The sequence below is a fragment of the Oncorhynchus keta genome, chromosome 2 (assembly GCF_023373465.1).
Source record: "Oncorhynchus keta strain PuntledgeMale-10-30-2019 chromosome 2, Oket_V2, whole genome shotgun sequence".
Taxonomy (NCBI): domain Eukaryota; kingdom Metazoa; phylum Chordata; class Actinopteri; order Salmoniformes; family Salmonidae; genus Oncorhynchus; species Oncorhynchus keta.
The window spans coordinates 17,957,254-17,980,450 of record NC_068422.1 but is presented as its reverse complement, the minus strand read 5'-3'; the positions used below and the strand labels follow the sequence as shown (position 1 = coordinate 17,980,450).

Below are 23,197 nucleotides of genomic sequence, written 5' to 3'. Positions count from 1 at the left end.
TCACCAATACGGAAATTCTGTGAGAGTAATATATATGCCAATTATGTGAAGATCCGACCGCATTCTGTCCCCTATCAACAGTTATTTTAACTTTTGGTGCCAGAGGGAATGACATAAGAAAGTAATCAAGACGACAAGCTTGATTACTAGGTCAGGGAATTTAAGCCTCTATATATCCACTAATTCCAATATATCCATGACATTCATGATTTCCTTAAGTGCCTGAAGGTGATAGTTTGTAGTGTGATTTCCTTTATCGTCCATAGAGGTTTTTAAAACTGTATTAATATCCCACACCATAATAATAGAGTCTAGTGTTGCTTGTAGAGTTGATACATTCTTGTATATATTTTCAAAGAAGCTTGGATCATTATTACTTGGACCATAGAGATTAATACGCCATATATGTTTATTGTCTAATAAAACATTTAAACTAATCCATATACCTTGATGATCTGTTTGGACAATTTGCACATTTGGAACAAAATTACTGTTAATCAATATTGTCACCCCTTTTGAAATTCTTTGCCCATGGGAGAAATACATTTCGCCCCCCCAGTCCTTTTTCCACAAAACTTCATCTAAAATTGTTGAAAGAGTTTCCTGTAAACAATAGATATTATATTCCTTATTTTTTAGCCAGGTAAATACTGATCGTCTTTTCATATTATCTGCTAAGTCATTATAATTATAACTGGCTGTACTTATTTCACCACTTACCATAATGAGACACAAGTTTCAATTCTATTTATCAAAATTTTTGTTTTTAAACGTACCATTAAAAAGTAACATGATGTTTGAGTGTCTATATAGCTGTACCATGATATTTGCATTGCTACTAGGTAAACCTCCAATTGACCCCCACTATTCCACCTGCTAAAAGCCCTCTTCATCCCAAGTTGGGTTGTCATCCCAATGCCCAGCAGACCACCCCCGACCCCCCAGATCCCATAGCCCCGGAGAGACCGGGATCCATCCTTCGAAAAGAGCACACAATGCCACCCACAAAACAGAAGCAGATCAGAATATTAGGTTATCATTGGTGTATTAAAATGAGAGTTAAGGTGATGTCGCCTTGTCCCCTTAATAATGAATCCAAGTGTTTGACATGAGGGAGGGGACCAGTAACTTTATCATCAAACTTTATCAATGTAGAAGCAACAGTCATTATTCGTACTTGGGTCATCATACTTTGATCTGGTTCCCTTCAAATAATCACGTTGTGAAAAACATGATTGAATGTTCATGACCTTTAACCTGTTTAAAGGGCTTACTCACATCGGCTACTGAGAGCGTGATCACACAGTTGTCCGGAACTGCTGGCGCTCTCATGCATGGTTCAGTGTTGCTAACCTCCAAGGGAGCATAGACGGTATTTAGGTTGTTTGGTAGGCTCAGGACCCGCGGCTGACTTTTCCTGTGTTATTCGTGATAGTTTGCAAGCCCGGTGTATTAGGATTCGACTTCATCGATGCACTTATTAATGGATGAATCATCGGATGAATCCCGGAACATATTCCAGTCTGTGCTAGTGAAACAGTCCTGTAGCTTAGCATCCACCAATTCCATATTGAACACGTGTATAGCTTAATGTGAAAACAGTGTAATGTCTTGTGATTTACAGAACTGTAGAATACTACATTTAAAGGGACATTTTGAAATGTTTTGCTATTGGATATACATACAACTGGTTGTTGAAAACAATTAAATTGAGAAGATATCATGTTTTCTTTTGTTGATTAAATCAATGTTCTCATGGTATTTTACAGTAAACATATATTTTGGATCAATGGTTGTATGGTGAAAGATTAATGCACAATAAAAGGTTTTGAATATAAGACTTGCTGTGCTACAAGTGTTACCAGTTTGGAGTTTTATACTAAGAGTTTTTAAAATTCACCACATGCTTGTGAGAATAGCACCAAAGCTATGTAGAAACAAATGCCCTCAAAAGATTGACTGTGTCAATCCTAGAAAGTAACTAAAAAACATTACCGTAATGCATGATTCAAGGCCACTAAAACCTCCTACATGTACCAGCAGTAGAGGTATTAACCAGGGTGTCAATGTCTCACTCTGATTTAGTCCTGGGTATATGTACTGAATATAAGTATCAAAGCATCCCAAGTAGACTGTAATATAATTTCTTACAGCAATTTCTACTTTAAAGTACGTGTAGACTCTAAAGCATATCTTCTCTTGAAATGAGTAAATAATCCTAAATAATCTTTAGCTAAACTGCAGAGTCAACAATAAAGTGAAATTCATCTCCATAGACGTGCAGTAAAGCATGCCTTTGGTAAACAAAAATGTTACTGTAAATCAAATATCTATAATCTATAAATACAATATATAAATCATTCAGCGTCTCACTTCCTCCACACAAATGTTTATATTGATTTTACAGAAGCTTTGTCCAGATTGCAACACAATGCACAACACAAACCCTGGACCTGAGCTCTCTCTCTTCAGCTGACATGATAGCCGCCAGTGGAATTTGGACCAGGCACAGACAGCCAGTCTCTGGGTTTACATTAGATCCTAACTATTATTTCCTACATCGGCTAGCAAGGTCTTAAGTTCTTACCCCAGTAAGAGATTAAATGAAAACAGGAAGTCAAGGTGTGATACAGGTTGTCCCGGTCCTCTTTCTCCACGGCCTGCCGTCGCTGGCCCATCTTGACCCTGTAGCCATTCTGAAAGAGCTCCCCGCAAGACTTCTTACGTCTCCACGTGTTCTGAAACGTCTCAGAGCGCGTGCCCCCTTCGGGCCCTCTGTACACTAACATCTTAGTCGGAATCATGATATCTGTCTTCCAAGACTGACAAATACCTTTGGGTAAATGACGGGCAAGTCGGCAAAAGCTTCTCGAAATCAAAAGTAAGTTGCCCAGCTGTTGCTTCTTGTCAGTCGGTGTCCAAACAGCTCAGTTCAAGGCTTCACAACATCCTCTGTAACCACGTTTTCCAATTCCTTACAACAACTTACCCTATCTAACCACTGCTTCTTTCCCCTTCCTTTATCACACAGCAAATCAATCAAAGGCTCTCAGTGTCCATCTTTGACAGCAGAGAAAAGACGAGCAGGTGGGCTCAACATGTCTGTGTTCAGCAGGAAGAGATTTAGGTGTGTTGGGATCAGATTTACCACAGACACTCATACTGTAGCATCCTCGTTGTGATCATCATTGGTGTACGGCAAGCTTAAAGCAAGCCCCTCTTCTGATCCATCAGAATATTACACTATAAGCTCCTTTAGGATTCGGCCAACCCAGAGAAAGACAGAGGGCAGACAGACGGTGAGGCAAGTATGTCCTAATACTACCAGACGATGTACAGTACATCTCATCAGACTGCAGATAGTCTATAGGATGGCCATATTCTGTCATAGACAGTCATTGAAGGGTAGAATGTATTTTAACTCCTCTAAACTGTCACCAGAAAGAAAGTGATGTGGAGTGCCGAGTCAAGCTCTGGGAATACAGTGGCATTTTTCCTATTTTGTTGCCTTACAACCTGGAATTAAAATGGATTTTGGGGGGGGTTGTATCATTTCATTTACACAACATGCCTACCACTTTAAAGATGCAAAATATGTTTTGTTGTGAAACAAACAAGAAACAAGACAAAAAAACAGAAAACTTGAGCATGCAAAATTATTCAGCCCCCCAAAGTCAATACTTTGTAGAGCCACCATCTGCAGAAATGACAACTGCAACTCTCTTGGGGTATGTCTCTATAAGCTTGGCACATGTAGCCACTGGGACTTTTGCCCATTCTTCAAGGCAAAACGGCTCCAGCTCCTTCAAGTTGGATGGGTTCCACTGGTGTACAGCAATATTTAAGTCATACCACATATTCTCAATTGGATTGAGGTCTGGGCTTTGACTAGGCCATTCCAAGACATTTAAATGTTTCCCCTTAAACCACCTGAGTGTTGCTTTAGCAGTATGCTTAGGGTCATTGTCCTGCTGGAAGGTGAACCTCCGTCCCAGTCTCAAAGCTCTGGAAAACTGAAACAGGTTTCCCTCAAGAATTTCCCTGTATTTAGCATCATCCATCATTCCTTAAATTCTGACCAGTTTCCCAGTCCCTGCCGATGAAAAACTACCCACAGCATGATGCTTCACCGTGGGTATGGTGTTCTCGGGGTGATGAGAGGTGTTGGGTTTGCGCCAGACATAGCGTTTTTCATGATGGCCAAAAAGCTACATCTGACCAGAGTACCTTCTTCCATATGTTTGGGGAGTCTCCTAGATGCCTTTTGGCGAACACTGAACATGTTTGCCTATTTTCTTCTTTAAGCAAGGGCTTTTTTTCTGGCCACTCTTCTGTACAGCCCAGCTCTGTGGAGTGTACAGCTTATTGTGGTCCTATGGACAGATACTCCAATCCCCACTGTGGAGCTTTGCAGCTCCTTCAGGGTTATCTTTGGTCTCTTTGTTGTCTCTGATTAATGCCCTCCTTTCCTGCTCCATGAGTTCTGGTGGGCGGTCCTCTCTTGGCAGGTTGTTGTGGTGTCATATTTTTTCAATTATTTTAATAACAGATTTAAATGGTGCTCCATGGGATATTCAAAGTTTCAGAAATATTTTTTTAGAACCCAACTCTGATCTGTACTTCTCTACAACTTTATCCCGGACCTGTTTGGAGAGCTCCTTGGTCTTCATGGTGCCGCTTGCTTAGTGGTGTTGCAGACTCTGGGTTTTTTTCAGAACAGGTGTATATATACTGAGATCATGTGACACTTAGATTGCACACAGGTGGCCTTTATTTAACTAATTATGTGACTTCTGAAGGTAATTGGTTGCACCAGATCTTATTTAGGGGTTTCATAGCAAAGGGGGTGAATACATACAGTATGCACGCTCCACTTTTCCATTTATTTATTTTTGAAACAAGTTATTTTTTTCATTTCACTTCACCAATTTGGACTATTTTTTGTATGTCCATGACATGAAATCCAAATAAAAATTCATTTAAATTACAGGTTATAATGCAATAAAATAGGAAAAACACCAAGGGGGATGAATATTTTTAAAAGGAACAGTATCTGAGAAGCTTTGGGAATCATTCATTCATTTTTCTCTGGATTTAGTGAAAGAACAATGATCCTGAATTAAAAAGAACAATGATCCTGAATTAATCACAACTGCTGTACAAAAACTGACTGCTACCTACTGTACATTCAAGCATCATTTTTTACATTCCACACAGCACCTCAAAGCAGGAAAGGGCAGCAATGCTACTGTAAAACAGATGGAAAAGCATTACATTCTATTGATGGAAAGCTTACATAATAGTTCATCTATTCATTCAGTATATCAATTGAGGTACACTTGCTATTGAAAATGTATGCAATGAAAGTCATTTCAAAACATTCGGATGTCCAAAAAATCAACACAAAAGATAAAACCTTTCCAGCGAGATTACAGAATAACATTTTCAAAAAACATCTCTTATTTTCTTTCAATATCCATAAGTGCGATCATTTAAGGCTAGTATCAGTGGACAGCTTAACACTAAAAGCCTCTTTCTGTGTTTATTTGTACAGCTCGTGAGTAAAAAGCTGGAGCATTTGGAGCAGGAATTAGCTGCTATCTTATCTTTTTGGGCAATGTTCTGCTGCTCCCTGGCACTCGTCCCCGAAAAGCTCCCACAAATTACTCACTAAAGTAGCAATGAAGGTTTGAATTTGAATGAAAACTGGTTTTATTTTCCATCCAAAGGTATCAAAAACCAAAACAGTTGAACTTCCAACTAAGACTTAGTCAACATGGAAACTCCACTTGCATGGTAGTTGCCAGAGTTAGCTACAGTAGTAACTTGAAGGGTAGCCTATAAGCAGTTAACTACAGTAGTAACTTCGAGGATAGCCTATAAGCAGTTAACTACAGTAGTAACTTGAAGGATAGCCTATAAGCAGTTAACTACAGTAGTAACTTCGAGGATAGCCTATAAGCAGTTAACTACAGTAGTAACTTCGAGGATAGCCTATAAGCAGTTAACTACAGTAGTAACTTGAAGGATAGCCTATAAGCAGTTAACTACAGTAGTAACTTGAAGGATAGCCTATAAGCAGTTGTCTACAGTAGTAACACTTAGGGTAGCCTATAAGCAGTTAACTACAGTAGTAACTTCGAGGGTAGCCTATAAGCAGTTAACTACAGTAGTAACTTGAAGGATAGCCTATAAGCAGTTAACTACAGTAGTAACTTGAAGGGTAGCCTATAAGCAGTTAACTACAGTAGTAACTTGAAGGGTAGCCTATAAGCAGTTAACTACAGTAGTAACTTCGAGGGTAGCCTATAAGCAGTTAACTACAGTAGTAACTTCGAGGGTAGCCTATAAGCAGTTAACTACAGTAGTAACTTGAAGGGTAGCCTATAAGCAGTTAACTACAGTAGTAACTTCGAGGGTAGCCTATAAGCAGTTAGCTACAGTAGTAACTTGGAGGGTAGCCTATAAGCAGTTAACTACAGTAGTAACTTCGAGGGTAGCCTATAAGCAGTTAACTACAGTAGTAACTTGGAGGGAAGCCTATAAGCAGTTGGCTACAGTAGTAACACTTAGGGTAGCCTATAAGCAGTTAACTACAGTAGTAACTTGGAGGGAAGCCTATAAGCAGTTGTCTACAGTAGTAACACTTAGGGTAGCCTATAAGCAGTTGGCTACAGTAGTAACTTGGAGGGAAGCCTATAAGCAGTTCGCTACAGTAGTAACACTTAGGGTAGCTTATAAGCAGTTCGCTACAGTAGTAACACTTAGGGTAGCTTATAAGCAGTTAGCTACAGTAGTAACTTGGCATCTGTGCATGTTTACTTCCAACTAACATAACAGTCCTGAGTGCTTTCTGAGTCTTTAGTGTTTGAGTGCGTATTTGTGGATGTGTGTGTCTGTTTGTATCTATGTCAGAATGTTCAGACAGAAGATTTGGGAAAAGGCTCTTTAGTCAATGAGAGATGGAGCCTGACTAGGGATATGCGAGCGTATTCATTCAGTGAAGGCAGTAGTGCTAAGCTCTAGAAGTTACAGCGTGACCTGGGTTCAAATACTATTCAAAATAATATCTAATACTTTAATTGGGCTTGATTGAGTTTGCCTGGCTTAATGAACCAATAGAATAGTCCCAAAACTGCAAACCCCACTCTTAATTCAGATATAGCATTGTCATAGCATTGCCAGGTCATCACCATCAATCTCCATCTATTTTTAAAAGCAACTGAGTGCTAAAGCATGTCTTAGTTGGATGCACATTAAGGCCCAGCAGATGGCAGTCTTTTCTTTGGATAATGGACAGCCTGTAGGGTTATCTTACCCTATGGGCCTGGTCAAAGGAAGCGCACTAACTAGGGAATATGGTATAATTTTGGATACAGAGTTTTATCTACCTATGGCCCCTGAGGAGTATCCTACGAATTAGGTTTAAGGACTTAGCGAGGTAATTTTGTGAAACTCTGAGATCAACTTGGGATAACGAGTCATACGAATGTGGCTCACCTTTTAGTCAGGTACATTTCTATGGCAACGAATCATTCAGAACTAACTTGCTCTGGGGTAGGCGAAGTCAGGGCTAACTCCATTAATCATGAATATAAACTCGGCAAAAAAGGAAATGTCCTCTCACTGTCAACTGCGTTTATTTTCAGTAAACTTAACATATGTAAATATTTGTATGAACTTAACAAGATTCAACAACTGAGACATAAACTGAACAAGTTCCACAGACATATGACGTACAGAAATGGAATAATGTGTCCCTGAACAAATGGGGGGTAAAAATCAAAAGTAACAATCAGTATCTGGTGTGGCCACCAGCTGCATTAAGTACTGCAGTGCATCTCCTCCTCATGGACTGCACCAGATTTGCCAGTTCTTGCTGTGAGACGTTACCCCACTCTTCCACCAAGGCACCTGATATTTCCAGGACATTTCTGGGGGGAATGGAACTAGCCCTCACCCTCCGATCCAACAGGTCCCAGACGTACTCAATGGGATTGAGCTCCGGGCTCTTCACTGGCCATGGCAGAACACTGACATTCCTGTCTTGTAGGAAATCTCGCACAGAACGAGCAGTACGGCTGGTGGCATTGTCATCCTGGAGGGTCATGTCAGGATGTGCCTGCAGGAAGGGTACCACACGAGGGAGGAGGATGTCTTCCCTGAAACGCACGGTGTTGAGATTCCCTGCAATGACAACAAGCTCAGTCCGATGATGCTGTGACACACCTCCCCAGACTATGACGGACCCTCCACCTCCAAATCAATCCCACTCCAGAGTACAGACCTTGGTGTAACGTTCATTCCTTCGACGATAAACGTGAATCTGACCATCACCCCTGGTGAGACAAACCCCGACTCGTCAGTGAAGAGCACTTTTTGCTTGTCCTGTCTGGTTCAGTGACTGTGGGTTTGTGCCCATAGGCGATGTTGTTGCCAGTGATGTCTGGTGAGGACCTGCCTTACAACAGGCCAGTGTGGACAGTCTGAGCACTGATGGAGGGATTGTGCATTCCTGATGTAACTTGGGCAGTTTTTGCCATCCTGTACCTGTCCTGCAGGTGTGATGTCGGATGTACCGATCCTGTGCAGGTGTTGTTACATGAGGTCTGCCACTGACTATTGGGGAAAAAAGGTGCTGATGCATTGATAAGCACACCAAAGACGACATTAATGATAAGTAATTAAATAAGGATGGCACTTCTAAAAGTCTATTTCACACCATATCCTGCTGAATTTGCAAGATAACTTTTCTTTCTTTTCATGACAATGTGGCACTGACTTGCCATGGATTGATGTTTCAGCATTGTCTCAATGAAGAGTTCAGTGTTTGACTAGTCTCGTGCAACTTGCACACGCTGTTACAAGCCTGCTAGAGTTAGCATCAGACAGAGGAACAATATCCACCATAATAGTACTGATTAAATGTCCCGAACAGTAATTCTGATTCTCATGTAAAAGTGACTTTTGAGTGACTAAAACATCACCCATAAAAAATAGGGATTATTTTTTTGAAAAAGTACTTTTTCTCTAATGTCAAACTACCAGGAAATATGTAAAGACAGACTGAGTGGGCAGGGAGCTAGTGGGCTGAGTGGGCGGGGAGCTAGTAGGCTGAGTGGGCGGGGAGCTAGTGGGCTGAGTGGGCGGGGAGCTAGTAGGCTGAGTGGGCGGGGAGCTAGTAGGCTGAGTGGGCGGGGAGCTAGTAGGCTGAGTGGGCGGGGAGCTAGTAGGCTGAGTGGGCGGGGAGCTAGTAGGCTGAGTGGGCGGGGAGCTAGTAGGCTGAGTGGGCGGGGAGCTAGTAGGCTGAGGGGTGGGGAGCTAGTAGGCTGAGTGGGCGGGGAGCTAGTAGGCTGAGTGGGCGGGGAGCTAGTAGGCTGAGTGGGCGGGGAGCTAGTAGGCTGAGTGGGCGGGGAGCTAGTACGCTGAGTGGGCGGGGAGCTAGTAGGCTGAGTGGGTGGGGAGCTAGTAGGCTGAGTGGGCAGGGAGCTAGTAGGCTGAGCGGGCGGGGATCTAGTAGGCTAAGTGGGAGGGGAGCTAGTAGGCTGAGTGGGCAGGGAGCTAATACATACATTTTCCATTTGGTATGTCTCTTGATGTAATGACATGAAGAGTCGGAGTTGAGTAACCAACCGTTCCCTGATTTTGTCCCATGCTGGCTGAAGACCTAGCTCGGCAGTAACTAGCTAACACCAGACACAGATGACGTTACCATTGTTGTATTAAAATGAGACTTTTTGTGATAACACAAACATCTCTTAATAATCCAACCTCCATCCCGCCTCCTGAATCCAAGTGTTTGACATGGGGGAGGGGACCAGTAAATGTATGATTAAAATGTATCAATTTAGAAGCAACAGTCATTTTTCATACTTTGGTAGTCCTACTTTGATCTATTTCCACCCAAATATCATCACATTTCATGAGAAACATTTTTTAAATGTAACCTTTATTTACCTAGGAAAGTCAGTTAAGAACAAATTGTTATTTACAATGACGGCCAACAAACATGATTTTGACGGTTCGGGACCTCTAAGCCTGAGCTGGAAGATGAAGTTACCTGAAGCTGGTTAGCTTTAGAAAACCCTAAGTAGATCTATTGTATCTTGCTTCCTAGGATACCCCTTTGGTCAAAAGTAGAGCACTATAAAGATAATAGGGTGCCATTTGGGACATAGACCTTTATCTACCTGTGGGCCCTGTTCAAAAGTAGAGCACTATATAGTCAATAGGCTGCCATTTGGGACACAGACAGAGCTAAAGCTACAGTCAGATGCTGATCAGGACTGAGAGGAGGGGGGCGTGGTCCTGAGCTCTTATTGACAGCTAATTGACAACTGATTGACAGCTTATAAAGATAAAGCCCTAACCAACACCTGCATGTGATGAAGCAGAAAATCACCTTTATCTGTAATGTCCTATAGACCTCTCGCTCTCTCCTGGAGATTAGCCACAATCTTCTGCATCCCACATGGAAGCCTATTCCCTATATAGTGCACTACTTTTGACCACGGCCCATGGGGAATAGGTTGTCATTTGGGACACGGTTGTCATTTGGCACACATTCATTTAGTAGATTGATTTCTATTTTAAAGCAGTGAATCAGGCAGGCGCCACTCAACAAAAGCCTATTAACTTTAATATCCCACTCATCATGTACTTTCAATCATAGACCAATTTCAATCACTTCAATCGTCATTCCATGTACTGTGGCAAGAAAAACAAAAAAGCTTGTTCAATGACATGAAAGGTATTGAAATGAATTGTTGTATTCCATCATGGCAACTTAATACAAGACTGACAGCAGTGCAGTATCACAACACTGTGAAATGTACATTGACAGGAACCAGAAACCATCACTGGTAAGTAAACAAATGATTGCTGCCAATGAACAACCAATACCACTATTACAGTCAGCCCCAACAGCTACTCCCAGCATCTGCGGATGTTGAAAAGAGGGTAGGGTCCAACATAAGCTAACCAAAGTAAAACCAGACCAAAAAGGAATCCATCAGGATCAACTAGAAAACAATGATTTAAATCAACAATACATCTTAAACCACTGTAATACAACTATAATCCACTCGGGGGGGTTGCTGACCTGCTCACCATCGAGGTTGAAATAGAAAACACCACTCCCACATTTGGCCAACCTGTAGGCTGTTTTGGAGGTCTGAGCAATCCAACCAGGACCAAGACTACTACATTAGTACTGGCCCATATAATAGACCTTTAGAGGTGTAAATGTAAACAGGTATTCTGTACTTACCAAGCCAGCTCCTGTTGAGATAAACAGACACGAACACTGGGGGAACAGTGAAGAAGTCCACCACTGAGTTCACCTCCAGCCAGAACCAAAGCTTGTCATTGGCTGCAATAAACTGAAAGGGAAAATAAACAAATGAACAACAGTACCAGTCATTCCAGGGTTTTTCTTTATTTTTACTGTATTGTAGAATAATTAGTGAAGACATCAAAATTCTGAAGTAACACTGATGGAATCATGTAGTAACCAAAAGTGTTAAATAAATCAAAATATATTTGAGATTCTTCAAAGTAGCCACTCTTTGTCTATTTGCACACTCTAGGCATTCTCTCAACCAGCTTCATGAGGTAGTCACCTGGAATGAATTTCAATTAACAGGTGTGCATTGTTAAAAGTTAATTTGTGGAATGTATTTTCTTCTTAATGTGTTTGACATAATCATTTGTGTTGTGACAAGATAGGGGTCGTAAACAGAAGAAAGCCCTATTTGGTAAAAGACCAAGTCCATATTATGGCAAGAAGAACTCAAACAAGCAAGGAGAAATGACAGTCCATCATTACTTTAAGACATGAAGGTCAGTCAATCCAGAAAATGTCAAGAACTGCCGAGTGCTATGATGAAACTGTCTATCATGAGGACCGCCACAGGAAAGGAAGACCCAAAGTTTCCTCTGCTGCAGAGGATAAGTTCATTAGAGTTACCAGCCTCAGAAATTGCAGCTCAAATAAATGCTTCACAGAGTTCAATTAACAGACACATCTCAACATCAACTGTTCAGTGAAGACTGCGTGAATCAGGCATTCATGGTTGAATTGCTGCAAAGAAACCACCACTAAAGGACACCAATAAGAGGAAGAGATGTGCTTGGTCCAAGAAACACGAGCAATGGACAACAAGTGCTCAGCATATGTGGGAACTCCTTCAATAACCCACCAGCAGGATTGGGGTGAATTCCACAACTTCAATTCTAACTAAATGACCTCTTCCTGTAAATTTGAATTCAGACATAATTAAATTAATCTTATTTCCAATGTTAGGTACATTCTAAGAATTCCATCCCCAATCCAATATTATCCCCAACAATTAAACAAATTCAAATTCAATTCCCCCAGGCTTTCAGACTGATCCTGTCACTGCTCAGACAGCCTAGCTATACTAGAAATACAGAAATACATATACATGTTTTAAGTTATTTAAAACAAATCCTGGATTAAATGTTTTATACTAAGTGCATTAATTCCATTAACTGGGAAATGTACAAATATTGAATTCCAATTCCAATTCCAATTCAAACAGTTTAATTCCAATTCAATTCCAATTCCATAACTTGGAGATAATTGAAACTCAAGTCAAATTCACCGTAAATATTCCACTTCCTGCGTGAATTGATTCAACTCTGCCAACCATCCCCCTTTTAATGTTGACACATGACTGTTGTTTGTTCAGGGTACAAAAAGGCATTAAAGTTATGAAAGAACGACAGATGAATGCTTCCACAGTTTTAATGAGTGCAATGTTTGACTTGAATGACTTTGTTATCGGTCTTTGTTCCATGACATGATTGAAACTTCACTAGAGTAACAACTTGTTGTGTACAAGTCTTATGTAGCCTTGTACTTTCTTTACTTACCCGTAGACCAAAGTACAAGAGGAAGAAGACGTTGAAAGCCATGTCAATCTGTAGCGTGAAGTCTTTGTAGAAGTTCTGACAGGACTCGATGGGGCTGTCAAAAACACACAGAAAACTAAAATGTTAGAAATGTCTCACTTATTGAAGATGCATTCTTCTTCCCTGATTTAAAAAAAAAGGCGAAAAAAATGAAGAGGAATGAAAGAACTTGAAGGTGCAAAAGATTGTATTTTCCAATGGATGATAACATGCATAAATAGTCAAACAAGAATGTAATTGTAACATGTTGATATACCCCTGATTAACCCTTAAAGAACTGTGTGTACATTATTCTTCTGAAACTCACATTTACATGTTAGTCATTCAGCAGATGTTCTTATCCAGAGTCACTGAAAGTCATAGCATTTTGGCCAAACTGTGGAGTTATTGGCTCAGATTCATTTTAATTTCCACAATACAGAAAAAAACAACGCTGTTGTACATAAAATGGTAATCGTAGGATATCAATTCAATGTAATTAAATCCAAACCAAGATTAGGGAAGGACAAACAATTGGACCAAAACACAGTTTGAGATGATTATGTAAAAAGACAAACACATAGAGAGGACACCGCTGCACTTGGTTCTGACTCCACTCCTTCTGGATCAAGCGTCCACTGGACAGCCTGGCAGCTAGACAGTTCCCCTCCTTCTCTCTCTCTCTTTAGTTAATGGTATTTCTTCATCAGTCCTCACATTGACTTTTCTGAATTGTTTCCTGAGTAGCTAGAATTGTTTCCTGAGTAGCTAGATCTACTCAGGGTTTTATAAAGCTAGCCAGCTTCAGTTGGCGTCAGATTCCATCTTACATGCTGACCAGACCAGATGCTTGGCGTGCGCGAGCGTCGCAAAATACATTTACACATACATGTTACTCATTCTTTGCACCCACACTGCTTGCGAGCGTAAGTGTAGCTAGGCACTCAAATAGAACTTGGTTCTATTTGTGATGCTCGACGCTCTGCAAGTCCTGACTCTCCCATCTCCTTATTGGTTTTGAGGAGCATATACCCACGAGCCATCTCCTCATTGGTTTTTAGGAGCATATACCCACGTCAGTGATTGAAAGATAAACTGAGGTCCACACTCCAGTCGGTTGTGGTAATGCCCCTTTAAGTTGGTTGCCAACCGCCATATAAAGTCCAAAGAAGAGGAATAAGCCTGAAGGAAGGAGGAGAGAATACTAGAAACGAATTCGGTTTACCATTTCAACTGTGGATTCATTCTCGGAGTAGAGGACCTTGTGCATTTCAGGTAAAATAACAACCCAATGTTTAGATTCCAGGACAAATTAGCTAGCAACAGTAAGCGAGCTAGCTAAATTGCCATAAATGTTTAATGCTTTTGGACCTGTTCACAAATTAATATTATTTTTATTTTTGAGTTTTTGATCATTCAATCTGCGTGTCCTCATCGCGTCTGGTGTGCGGGGACGAAATCAACATGCACACAATGGCGGACGCACACATGCGTGCGGTCTCGTCAGCATGTTAGACTGCCATGTTACGAAGGTGGATATTGACCTGCCCTCGAGCCTGTGCGACTTGGGCTTGCAACTGCATGTTCATGTCACACGAGGCTAGTTGAATGCTGAAACATTAATACATTGTCGAGTCAGTGCAACATTTTTATTTGTACCGAAATCCAAATGAAATAAAAGTAATCTTGCCAATTAGATGGAAGGCCGTGTTGCCCAACCGAGTCCTTTGAAGAATGTTTCTGGTTGTCAATTGGATACGTTGTAGTAACGTCGTTGTGTGATAGACGGGATACTCTGTCTGTTCCTTCCTAACCCTCGTCTGCAGCGGCTGTCGCTAACTCAAGGAGGTATCACTTCTGTAGTGAATAAGAGTTCAAAGTTCATACCATTCGCAACCAAAGCTCACGCTGATGTTGGCTTCGTTCTGTAGTTATTATCTGAACCATTCTGACATCGGACCGTCGTCCCCACATCCTCGGAGCAGGAGGTTACATTGTCAGCTAAGGCTTTATATAGGAATGGAGAGGAGGGCCTTCACAGGGGTGGGCCACTGATTGAGCATAGCCCTAACCTTATGAAAAACCAAATCTCACATTTCATCCCATCACGAATAATTTCATATTCAAACATTTAAATTGAACAACAATTCCATGTGAATCCGATAACTCTGATGTGTAGACTTTCCACTGTAGAGTTTATGTCATCTTATCATTGATGAGAATGTCTCAGATGACAACCGAACTGACATCATATTCATTAAGTAACACCGCATATGTTCAATTGGTCGTATTACAAGAATATTGTTAATTTCCCCCACCTTCTGATTTTCCCAGAATCTCTATGTTAACCATGGGTTTTTCAAATGTAACATCAGTAGGGTTGTGAGAGGAAAAAGGGGGAAGAGATATTTATGACTGTTATAAACCTATCCCCAGGCCACATCATGACATATTCAAACAGCACTTTCGTGCGTTTTGCCAGCAGCTCTTTGTTGTGTGTCAAGCATTGTGCTGTTTATGACTTCAAGCCTATCAACTCCCGAGAGGAGGCTTGTGTAACCGAAGTGAAATGGCCGGCTAGTTAGCGTGCGCTAATAGCGTTTCAAATGTCACTCACTCTGAGCCTTGGGGTGTTTGTTTCCCTTGCTCTCCATGGGTAATGCTGCTTCGAGGGTGGCTATTGTCGTTGTGTTACTGCTACACTGGCAATACTAAAGTGCCTATAAGAACACCCAATAGTCAAAGGTTAATGAAATACAAATGGTATAGAGGGAAATAGTCCTATAATTCCTCGAATAAATACAACTTCTTACCTGGGAATATTGAAGACTCATGTTAAAAGAAACCACCAGCTTTCATATGTTCTCATGTTCTGAAGGAACAAGGAACTTAAGCTTTCTTACATTGCACATATTGCACTTTTACTTTCTTCTCCAACACTTTTTTTGCATTATTTAAACCAAATTTAACACGGTTCATTATTTATTTGAGGCTAAATTGATTTTATTGATATATTATATTAAGTTAAAATAACCACACAGTGCCTTGCGAAAGTATTCAGCCCCCTTGAACTTTGCGACCTTTTGCCACATTTCAGGCTTCAAACATAAAGATATAAAACTGTATTTTTTGTGAAGAATTAACAACAAGTGGGACACAATCATAAAGTGGAACGACATTTATTGGATATTTCAAACTTTTTAACAAATCAAAAACTGAAAAATATGGGGCGTGCAAAATTATTCAGCCCCAAAGTTAATACTTTGTAGCCCCACCTTTTGCTGCGATTACAGCTGTAAGTCGCTTGGGGTATGTCTCTATCAGTTTTGCACATCGAGAGACTGAATTTTTTCCCATTCCTCCTTGCAAAACAGCTCGAGCTCAGTGAGGTTGGATGGAGAGCATTTGTGAACAGCAGTTTTCAGTGCTTTCCACAGATTCTCGATTGGATTCAGGTCTGGACTTTGACTTTGTAATAAGGTACATTTACACACCCTAAGCCTTTAGAGATTGACAACTCACTCAAGGATGATTGAGGCTGAGGATGTCCTAAAATGTACAATGCACATTGTGTAAAAATAATGCTTCAGTAGGCCTACAAGGCTAATTACAGGAAGGACCCATATCTGTTACAACCAGCTGTCACTTAACAGACGACACGCCGCTGTGAGTCAAAGTGTGACTTAAGGCAAGCTGAGAGCCTTGTTGTTGACATTGGGTCAGCTAATGACATTGCGTCAGCTAATGACATTGGTTCAGCTAATGACATTGGTTCAGCTAATGACATTGGGTCAGCTAATGACATTGGGTCAGCTAATGACATTGGTTCAGCTAATGACATTGGGTCAGCTAATGACATTGGTTCAGCTAATGACATTGGGTCAGCTAATGACATTGGGTCAGCTAATGACATTGGGTCAGCTAATGACATTGGTTCAGCTAATGACATTGGTTCAGCTAATGACATTGGTTCAGCTAATGACATTGGGTCAGCTAATGACATTGGGTCAGCTAATGACATTGGGTCAGCTAATGACATTGGGTCAGCTAATGACATTGGTTCAGCTAATGACATTGGGTCAGCTAATGACATTGGGTCAGCTAATGACATTGGGTCAGCTAATGACATTGGGTCTAATGTCAGGTGATGGACAGAGGGATAATACAGTATACAAACTTCTTAAATTAATTTATATACAACATTTTATTGAAATATAATTATCATAACCTTTAGAAAAACTGACAAGGGAAGTACCACAACAGTAGGAGTAGACATGGTATTGCATAGGACATAACTCTACCTGCGTTCGTTTAGATCATGAAATTGGACAATCACTCACAAAAAAACAACAGACAACGCTAACCATAGTACTCTAGTGTAGTGGTTCTCAACCTGGGGTACTAGTACCTCTGTATTGGCTTATCCACATGGGCTACTTGGGAAAACTCATAAGAACATACAGTAGGCTTAATGATCACTTGCACATGAGGGGGTGCATTGTGAAGGGGTACTTCGGGCAGATTGTGCTATTTTGTATCCAACTTCATATAGCCAGCCAGAAGAAAGGCACACAGACACCCACACTTCAGTTTTTTTTAAACATTTAGTAAAATATATCAAACAGTGATGACAGGCATTGACAGGACAGTCACAGCCACACGTTCACTGCTCTCAGAATAACTCTCTCAGACTGAATGCACAAAGGGATTGGAAAGTATAAATGCGTTGTAAAAAGTTATATTTTGTGTAATGAAACAATATTCCAATGCCTGAATGAGCCTAGCTGGGCACAATCTCTTGAGACCAGAAGGCTAATGACTTCTCTCTATAAAGTCTGTAGTTGGTAGATCATGATACTTGCAACACCAGGGTTGTGGGTTCAATTCCCATAGTAGACCAGTACGAAAAATGTATGCACTCACTACTGTAATTCATTCTGGATAAGTGTGTCTACTATTTGACAAAAGAATGTAAACGTAAGTTTGGCCACACCTCCCCCTTGTTCTCTGGGCAAAAACAAAAGCTTTTAGGCCTCCTTCCTTTACTTCCTAATGGCACATCAGTAGGCTAAATAATAGCAATATAGCCCTTTTCATGCAAAACATGTCAAAAATCTGAAAGGGCGTTCCGTTGGTGTTTCCTAGTGCTTAATGAGTGATGTTGATTGTTCTAGAACAGGAAATTTGGTATTTCCTGTCTGTTCTGTTCTGTTCCGTCTGAGAGAGGCTCTGATCCTTGTCTTATAGAGATTATTAAGCAATTTCATCTGTGAGTAAAGGATTGTTGGCGTCGTGTGGTCGTTGAAGTATACTGTAAGCCCGGGCGGGCAACGGCAGTTACCTGGAAAGGATTTATCATTCAAATGAAGAGATGACAGGAAAGGACAGGACAGAAAGACAAGCCAGGAAATAAAGGACAGGAAAAGACAGGAGAGGACAGACAGGACAGGACAGACAGGGACAGGAGGTAAAGGACAGAAAGGACAGACAAGACAGGAGATTAAGGACAGAACGGTAATGACAGGGACAGGACAGACAGGAGGGAAATGACAGAAAGAACATGACAGGGACAGGATAGACAGGACAGGAGGTAAAGGACAGAAAGGACAGGACAGGAGGTAAAGGACAGAAAAGACAGGACAGGAGGTAAAGGACAGAAAGGACAGGACAGGAGGTAAAGGACAGAACGGACATGGCAGGAGGTAAAGGACAGAAAGGACAGGACAGGAGGTAAAGGACAGAAAGGACAGGAGGTAAAGGACAGAACGGACAGGACAGGAGGTAAAGGACAGAACGGACATGGCAGGAGGTAAAGGACAGAAAGGACAGGACAGGAGGTAAAGGACAGAAAGGACAGGACAGGAGGTAAAGGACAGAACGGACATGGCAGGAGGTAAAGGACAGAAAGGACAGGACAGGAGGTAGAGGACAGAAAGAACAGGACAGGAGGTAAAGGACAGAAAGGACAGGACAGGAGGTAAAGGACAGAAAGAACAGGACAGGAGATAAAGGACAGAAAAGACAGGACAGGAGGTAAAGGACAGAAAGAACATGGCAGGAGGTAAAGGACACAAAGGACAGGACAGGAGGTAAAGGACAGAAAAAACAGGACAGGAGGTAAAGAACAGAAAGGACAGGAGGTAAAGGACATAAAGAACATGACAGGGATAGGACAGACAGGAGGTAAAGGACAGACAGGACATGACAGGGATAGGACAGACAGGACAGGAGGTAAAGGACAGAAAGGACAGGACAGGAGGTAAAGGACAGAACAGACATGGCAGGAGGTAAAGGACAGAAAGAACAGGACAGGAGGTAAAGGACATAAAGAACATGACAGGGATAGGACAGACAGGAGGTAAAGGACAGACAGGACATGACAGGGATAGGACAGACAGGACAGGAGGTAAAGGACAGAAAGGACAGGACAGGAGGTAAAGGACAGAAAGGACAGGACAGGAGGTAAAGGACAGAAAGAACAGGACAGGATGTAAAGGACAGAAGGTAAAGGACAGAAAGAACAGGAGGTAAAGGACATAAAGAACATGACAGGGATAGGACAGACAGGAGGTAAAGGACAGACAGGACATGACAGGGATAGGACAGACAGGACAGGAGGTAAAGGACAGAAAGTACATGACAGAGACAGGACAGGAGGTAAAGGACAGAAAGCACATGACAGGGATAGGACAGACAGGACAGGAGGTAAAGGACAGAAAGAACATGACAGGGATAGGACAGACAGGACAGGAGGTAAAGGACAGAAAGAACATGACAGGGATAGGACAGACAGGACAGGAGGTAAAGGACAGAAAGAACATGACAGGGATAGGACAGACAGGACAGGAGGTAAAGGACAGAAAGAAGGGATGACAGGGATAGGACAGACAGGACAGGAGGGATAAACAGGACAGAAAGAACATGACAGGGATAGGACAGACAGGACAGGAGGTAAAGGACAGAAAGAACATGACAGGGATAGGACAGACAGGACAGGAGGTAAAGGACAGAAAGAACATGACAGGGATAGGACAGACAGGACAGGAGGTAAAGGACAGAAAGAACATGACAGGGATAGGACAGACAGGACAGGAGGTAAAGGACAGAAAGAACATGACAGGGATAGGACAGACAGGACAGGAGGTAAAGGACAGAAAGAACATGACAGGGATAGGACAGACAGGACAGGAGGTAAAGGACAGAAAGAACATGACAGGGATAGGACAGACAGGACAGGAGGTAAAGGACAGAAAGAACATGACAGGGATAGGACAGACAGGACAGGAGGTAAAGGACAGAAAGAACATGACAGGGATAGGACAGACAGGACAGGAGGTAAAGGACAGAAAGAACATGACAGGGATAGGACAGACAGGACAGGAGGTAAAGGACAGAAAGAACATGACAGGGATAGGACAGACAGGACAGGAGGTAAAGGACAGAAAGAACATGACAGGGATAGGACAGACAGGACAGGAGGTAAAGGACAGAAAGAACATGACAGGGATAGGACAGACAGGACAGGAGGTAAAGGACAGAAAGAACATGACAGGGATAGGACAGACAGGACAGGAGGTAAAGGACAGAAAGAACATGACAGGGATAGGACAGACAGGACAGGAGGTAAAGGACAGAAAGAACATGACAGGGATAGGACAGACAGGACAGGAGGTAAAGGACAGAAAGAACATGACAGGGATAGGACAGACAGGACAGGAGGTAAAGGACAGAAAGAACATGACAGGGATAGGACAGACAGGACAGGAGGTAAAGGACAGAAAGAACATGACAGGGATAGGACAGACAGGACAGGAGGTAAAGGACAGAAAGAACATGACAGGGATAGGACAGACAGGACAGGAGGTAGACATGGAAAGACAGAACAGAGCAGGAGGCAGGATCTGTGCTCAGAGTTCAAACATGTGGTGATGACTGAATCATACAGTACAGTATGTACAGTCGTGTGAAAGCTTCTAAATGTCTCAGGATAATAAGAATCAATACATACTTCTGGGCCTTGTTTTCCAGTCACTTAACATTTCGATGATCGTACCAACTTTTTAAGTTTCTCAAACACGCACGTAGTGCTCACTAAGTGTGTTGCTGCTCTCGGATCAGCTTTCTCCATTCAAATATTACCTAAACATTCAAATTCTTCCACAATACTGACGACGGATCAGCTCCTAGAGATATTACCAATGGCTGCAAATAGGCTATTGAGGCGACTTATTATGCTTACCCAATAATAATGCATTAAATCACAGAATTTGCACATCATTGTGCACATGTTGTCACACACCATGAACCACCTTGAGGCAAAAATGACAGACAGTAGCCTAGTCACAAAATATAACTCTATTGATTGGACATGACATCGATTCAATATACAGTTGAAGTCGGACGTTTACATACACCTTAGCCAACTACATTTAAACTCCGTTTTCACAATTCCTGACATTTAATCCTAGTAAAGATTCCCTGTCTTAGGTCAGTTAGGATCACCACTTTATTTTAAGAATGTGAAATGTCAGAATAATAGTAGAGACAATTATTTATTTCAGTTTTTATTTATTTAATCACATTCCCAGTTGGTCAGAAGTTTACATACACTCAATTTGTATTTGGTAGCATTGCCTTCAAATTGTTTAACTTGGGTCAAAGGTTTGGGTATCCTTCCACAAGCTTCCCACAATAAGTTGGGTGACTTTTGGCCCATTGCTCCTGACAGAGCTGGTGTATCTGAGTCAGGTTTGTAGGCCTCCTTGCTCGCACACACTTTTTCAGTTCTGCCCGAAAAAATTCTATAGGATTGATGTCAGGGCTTTGTGATGGCCACTCTTTGACTTTGTTGTCCTTAAGTCATTTTGACACAACTTTGGAAGTATGATTGGGGTCATTGTCCATTTGGAAGAGCCATTTGTGACAATATATCCACATAATTTTCCTACCTCATGATGCCATCTATTTTGTGAAGTGCACCAATCCCTTCTGCAGCAAAGCACCCCCACAACACGATGCTGCCACCCCCGTGCTCCACGGTTGGGATGGTGTTCTTCGGCTTGCAAGGCTCCCCTTTTCCCTCCAAACATAACGATGGTCATTATGGCCAAACAGTTCTATTCTATCAGACCAGAGGACATTTCTCCAAAAAGTACAATCTTTGTCCCCATGTGCAGTTGCAAACCGTAGTTTGGATTTAATATCGCTCTTTTGGAGCATGGGCTTCCTTGCTGAGCTGCCTTTTAGGTTATGTCGATATAGGGCTCGTTTTACTGTGGACGTAGATACTTTTGTACATGTTTTCTCCAGCATCTTCACAAGCTCCTTTGCTGTTGTTCTGTGATTGATTTGCACTTTTCGCACCAAAGTACATCTCTCGGAGACAGAACGTGTTTCCTTCCTGAGCTGTATGATGACTGTGTGGTCCCATGGTGTTTATACTTGCGTACTATTGCTTGTACAGATGAGCGTGGTACCTTCAGGCTTTTGGAAATTGCTCCCAAGGATGAACCAGATTTGTGGAAGTCAACCATTTTTTTCTGAGGTCTTGGCTGATTTCTTTTGATTTTCCCATGATGTCAAACATTGAGGCGTTGAGTTTGAAGGTAGGCCTTGAAATACATCCACAGGTACACCTCCAATTTACTAAAATTATGCCAATTAGCCTATCAGAAGACATTACATCATTTTCTGGAAATTTCCAAGCTGTTGAAAGGCACAGTTAACTTAGTGTATGTAAACTTCTAACCCACTGGAATTGTGATACAGTGAATTATATATAAGTGAAATAATCTGTCCAGAAAGAATTGCTGGAAAAATGACTTGTGTCATGCACAAAGTAGATGTCCTAACCGACTTGCCAAAACTATAGTTTGTTAACAAGACATTTGAGGAGTGGTTGAAAAACTAGTTTTAATGACTACAACCTAAGTGTATGCAAACTTCTGACTTCAACTGTAATTGAAATATCCTATATAGGCCCATGTAGCCTACTGTATGTAGGCCTATCTTTTTAATGTAGTCATCTCATTTTTCGTTTGAAGCTTCATTTTATCCTTCACTTGTTTGTAACAATTGCAAATAATTTGTAACTTTGTATTTGAAATCAAGTTAGTCCCGAAGTTATCGGCATTCACAGTCAGACAGATAGCCTAAACATCTCAATTATAAGTTTAGGGGAGCTAAAGTGATGCGGAAGGCATCTAACGATGCATTTTGGCTGCTCTACGAGTGGTCTGAATCCCTCGTACACACAACAAAAATAAGGATTCCTCAAGGGTTC

General features: G+C 41.5%; 1 protein-coding gene across 5 annotated transcripts in view; it reads right to left on the bottom strand.

Annotated features, from left to right (window-relative positions):
• LOC118379065 (calcium-activated potassium channel subunit alpha-1) overlaps window positions 1-23,197 on the bottom strand; it is a 257,064-nt gene that overhangs the window by 114,122 nt on the left and 119,745 nt on the right. For all 5 annotated transcript variants that reach the window (XM_052473233.1, XM_052473242.1, XM_052473237.1 and 2 more), the window contains exons 4-5: window positions 12,898-12,991; window positions 11,270-11,381 (exon numbers count right to left, since the gene is read on the bottom strand). In XM_052473233.1, coding sequence (XP_052329193.1) covers window positions 11,270-11,381; window positions 12,898-12,991 — 206 coding nt within the window. The remainder of the gene's footprint in view (window positions 1-11,269; window positions 11,382-12,897; window positions 12,992-23,197) is intronic.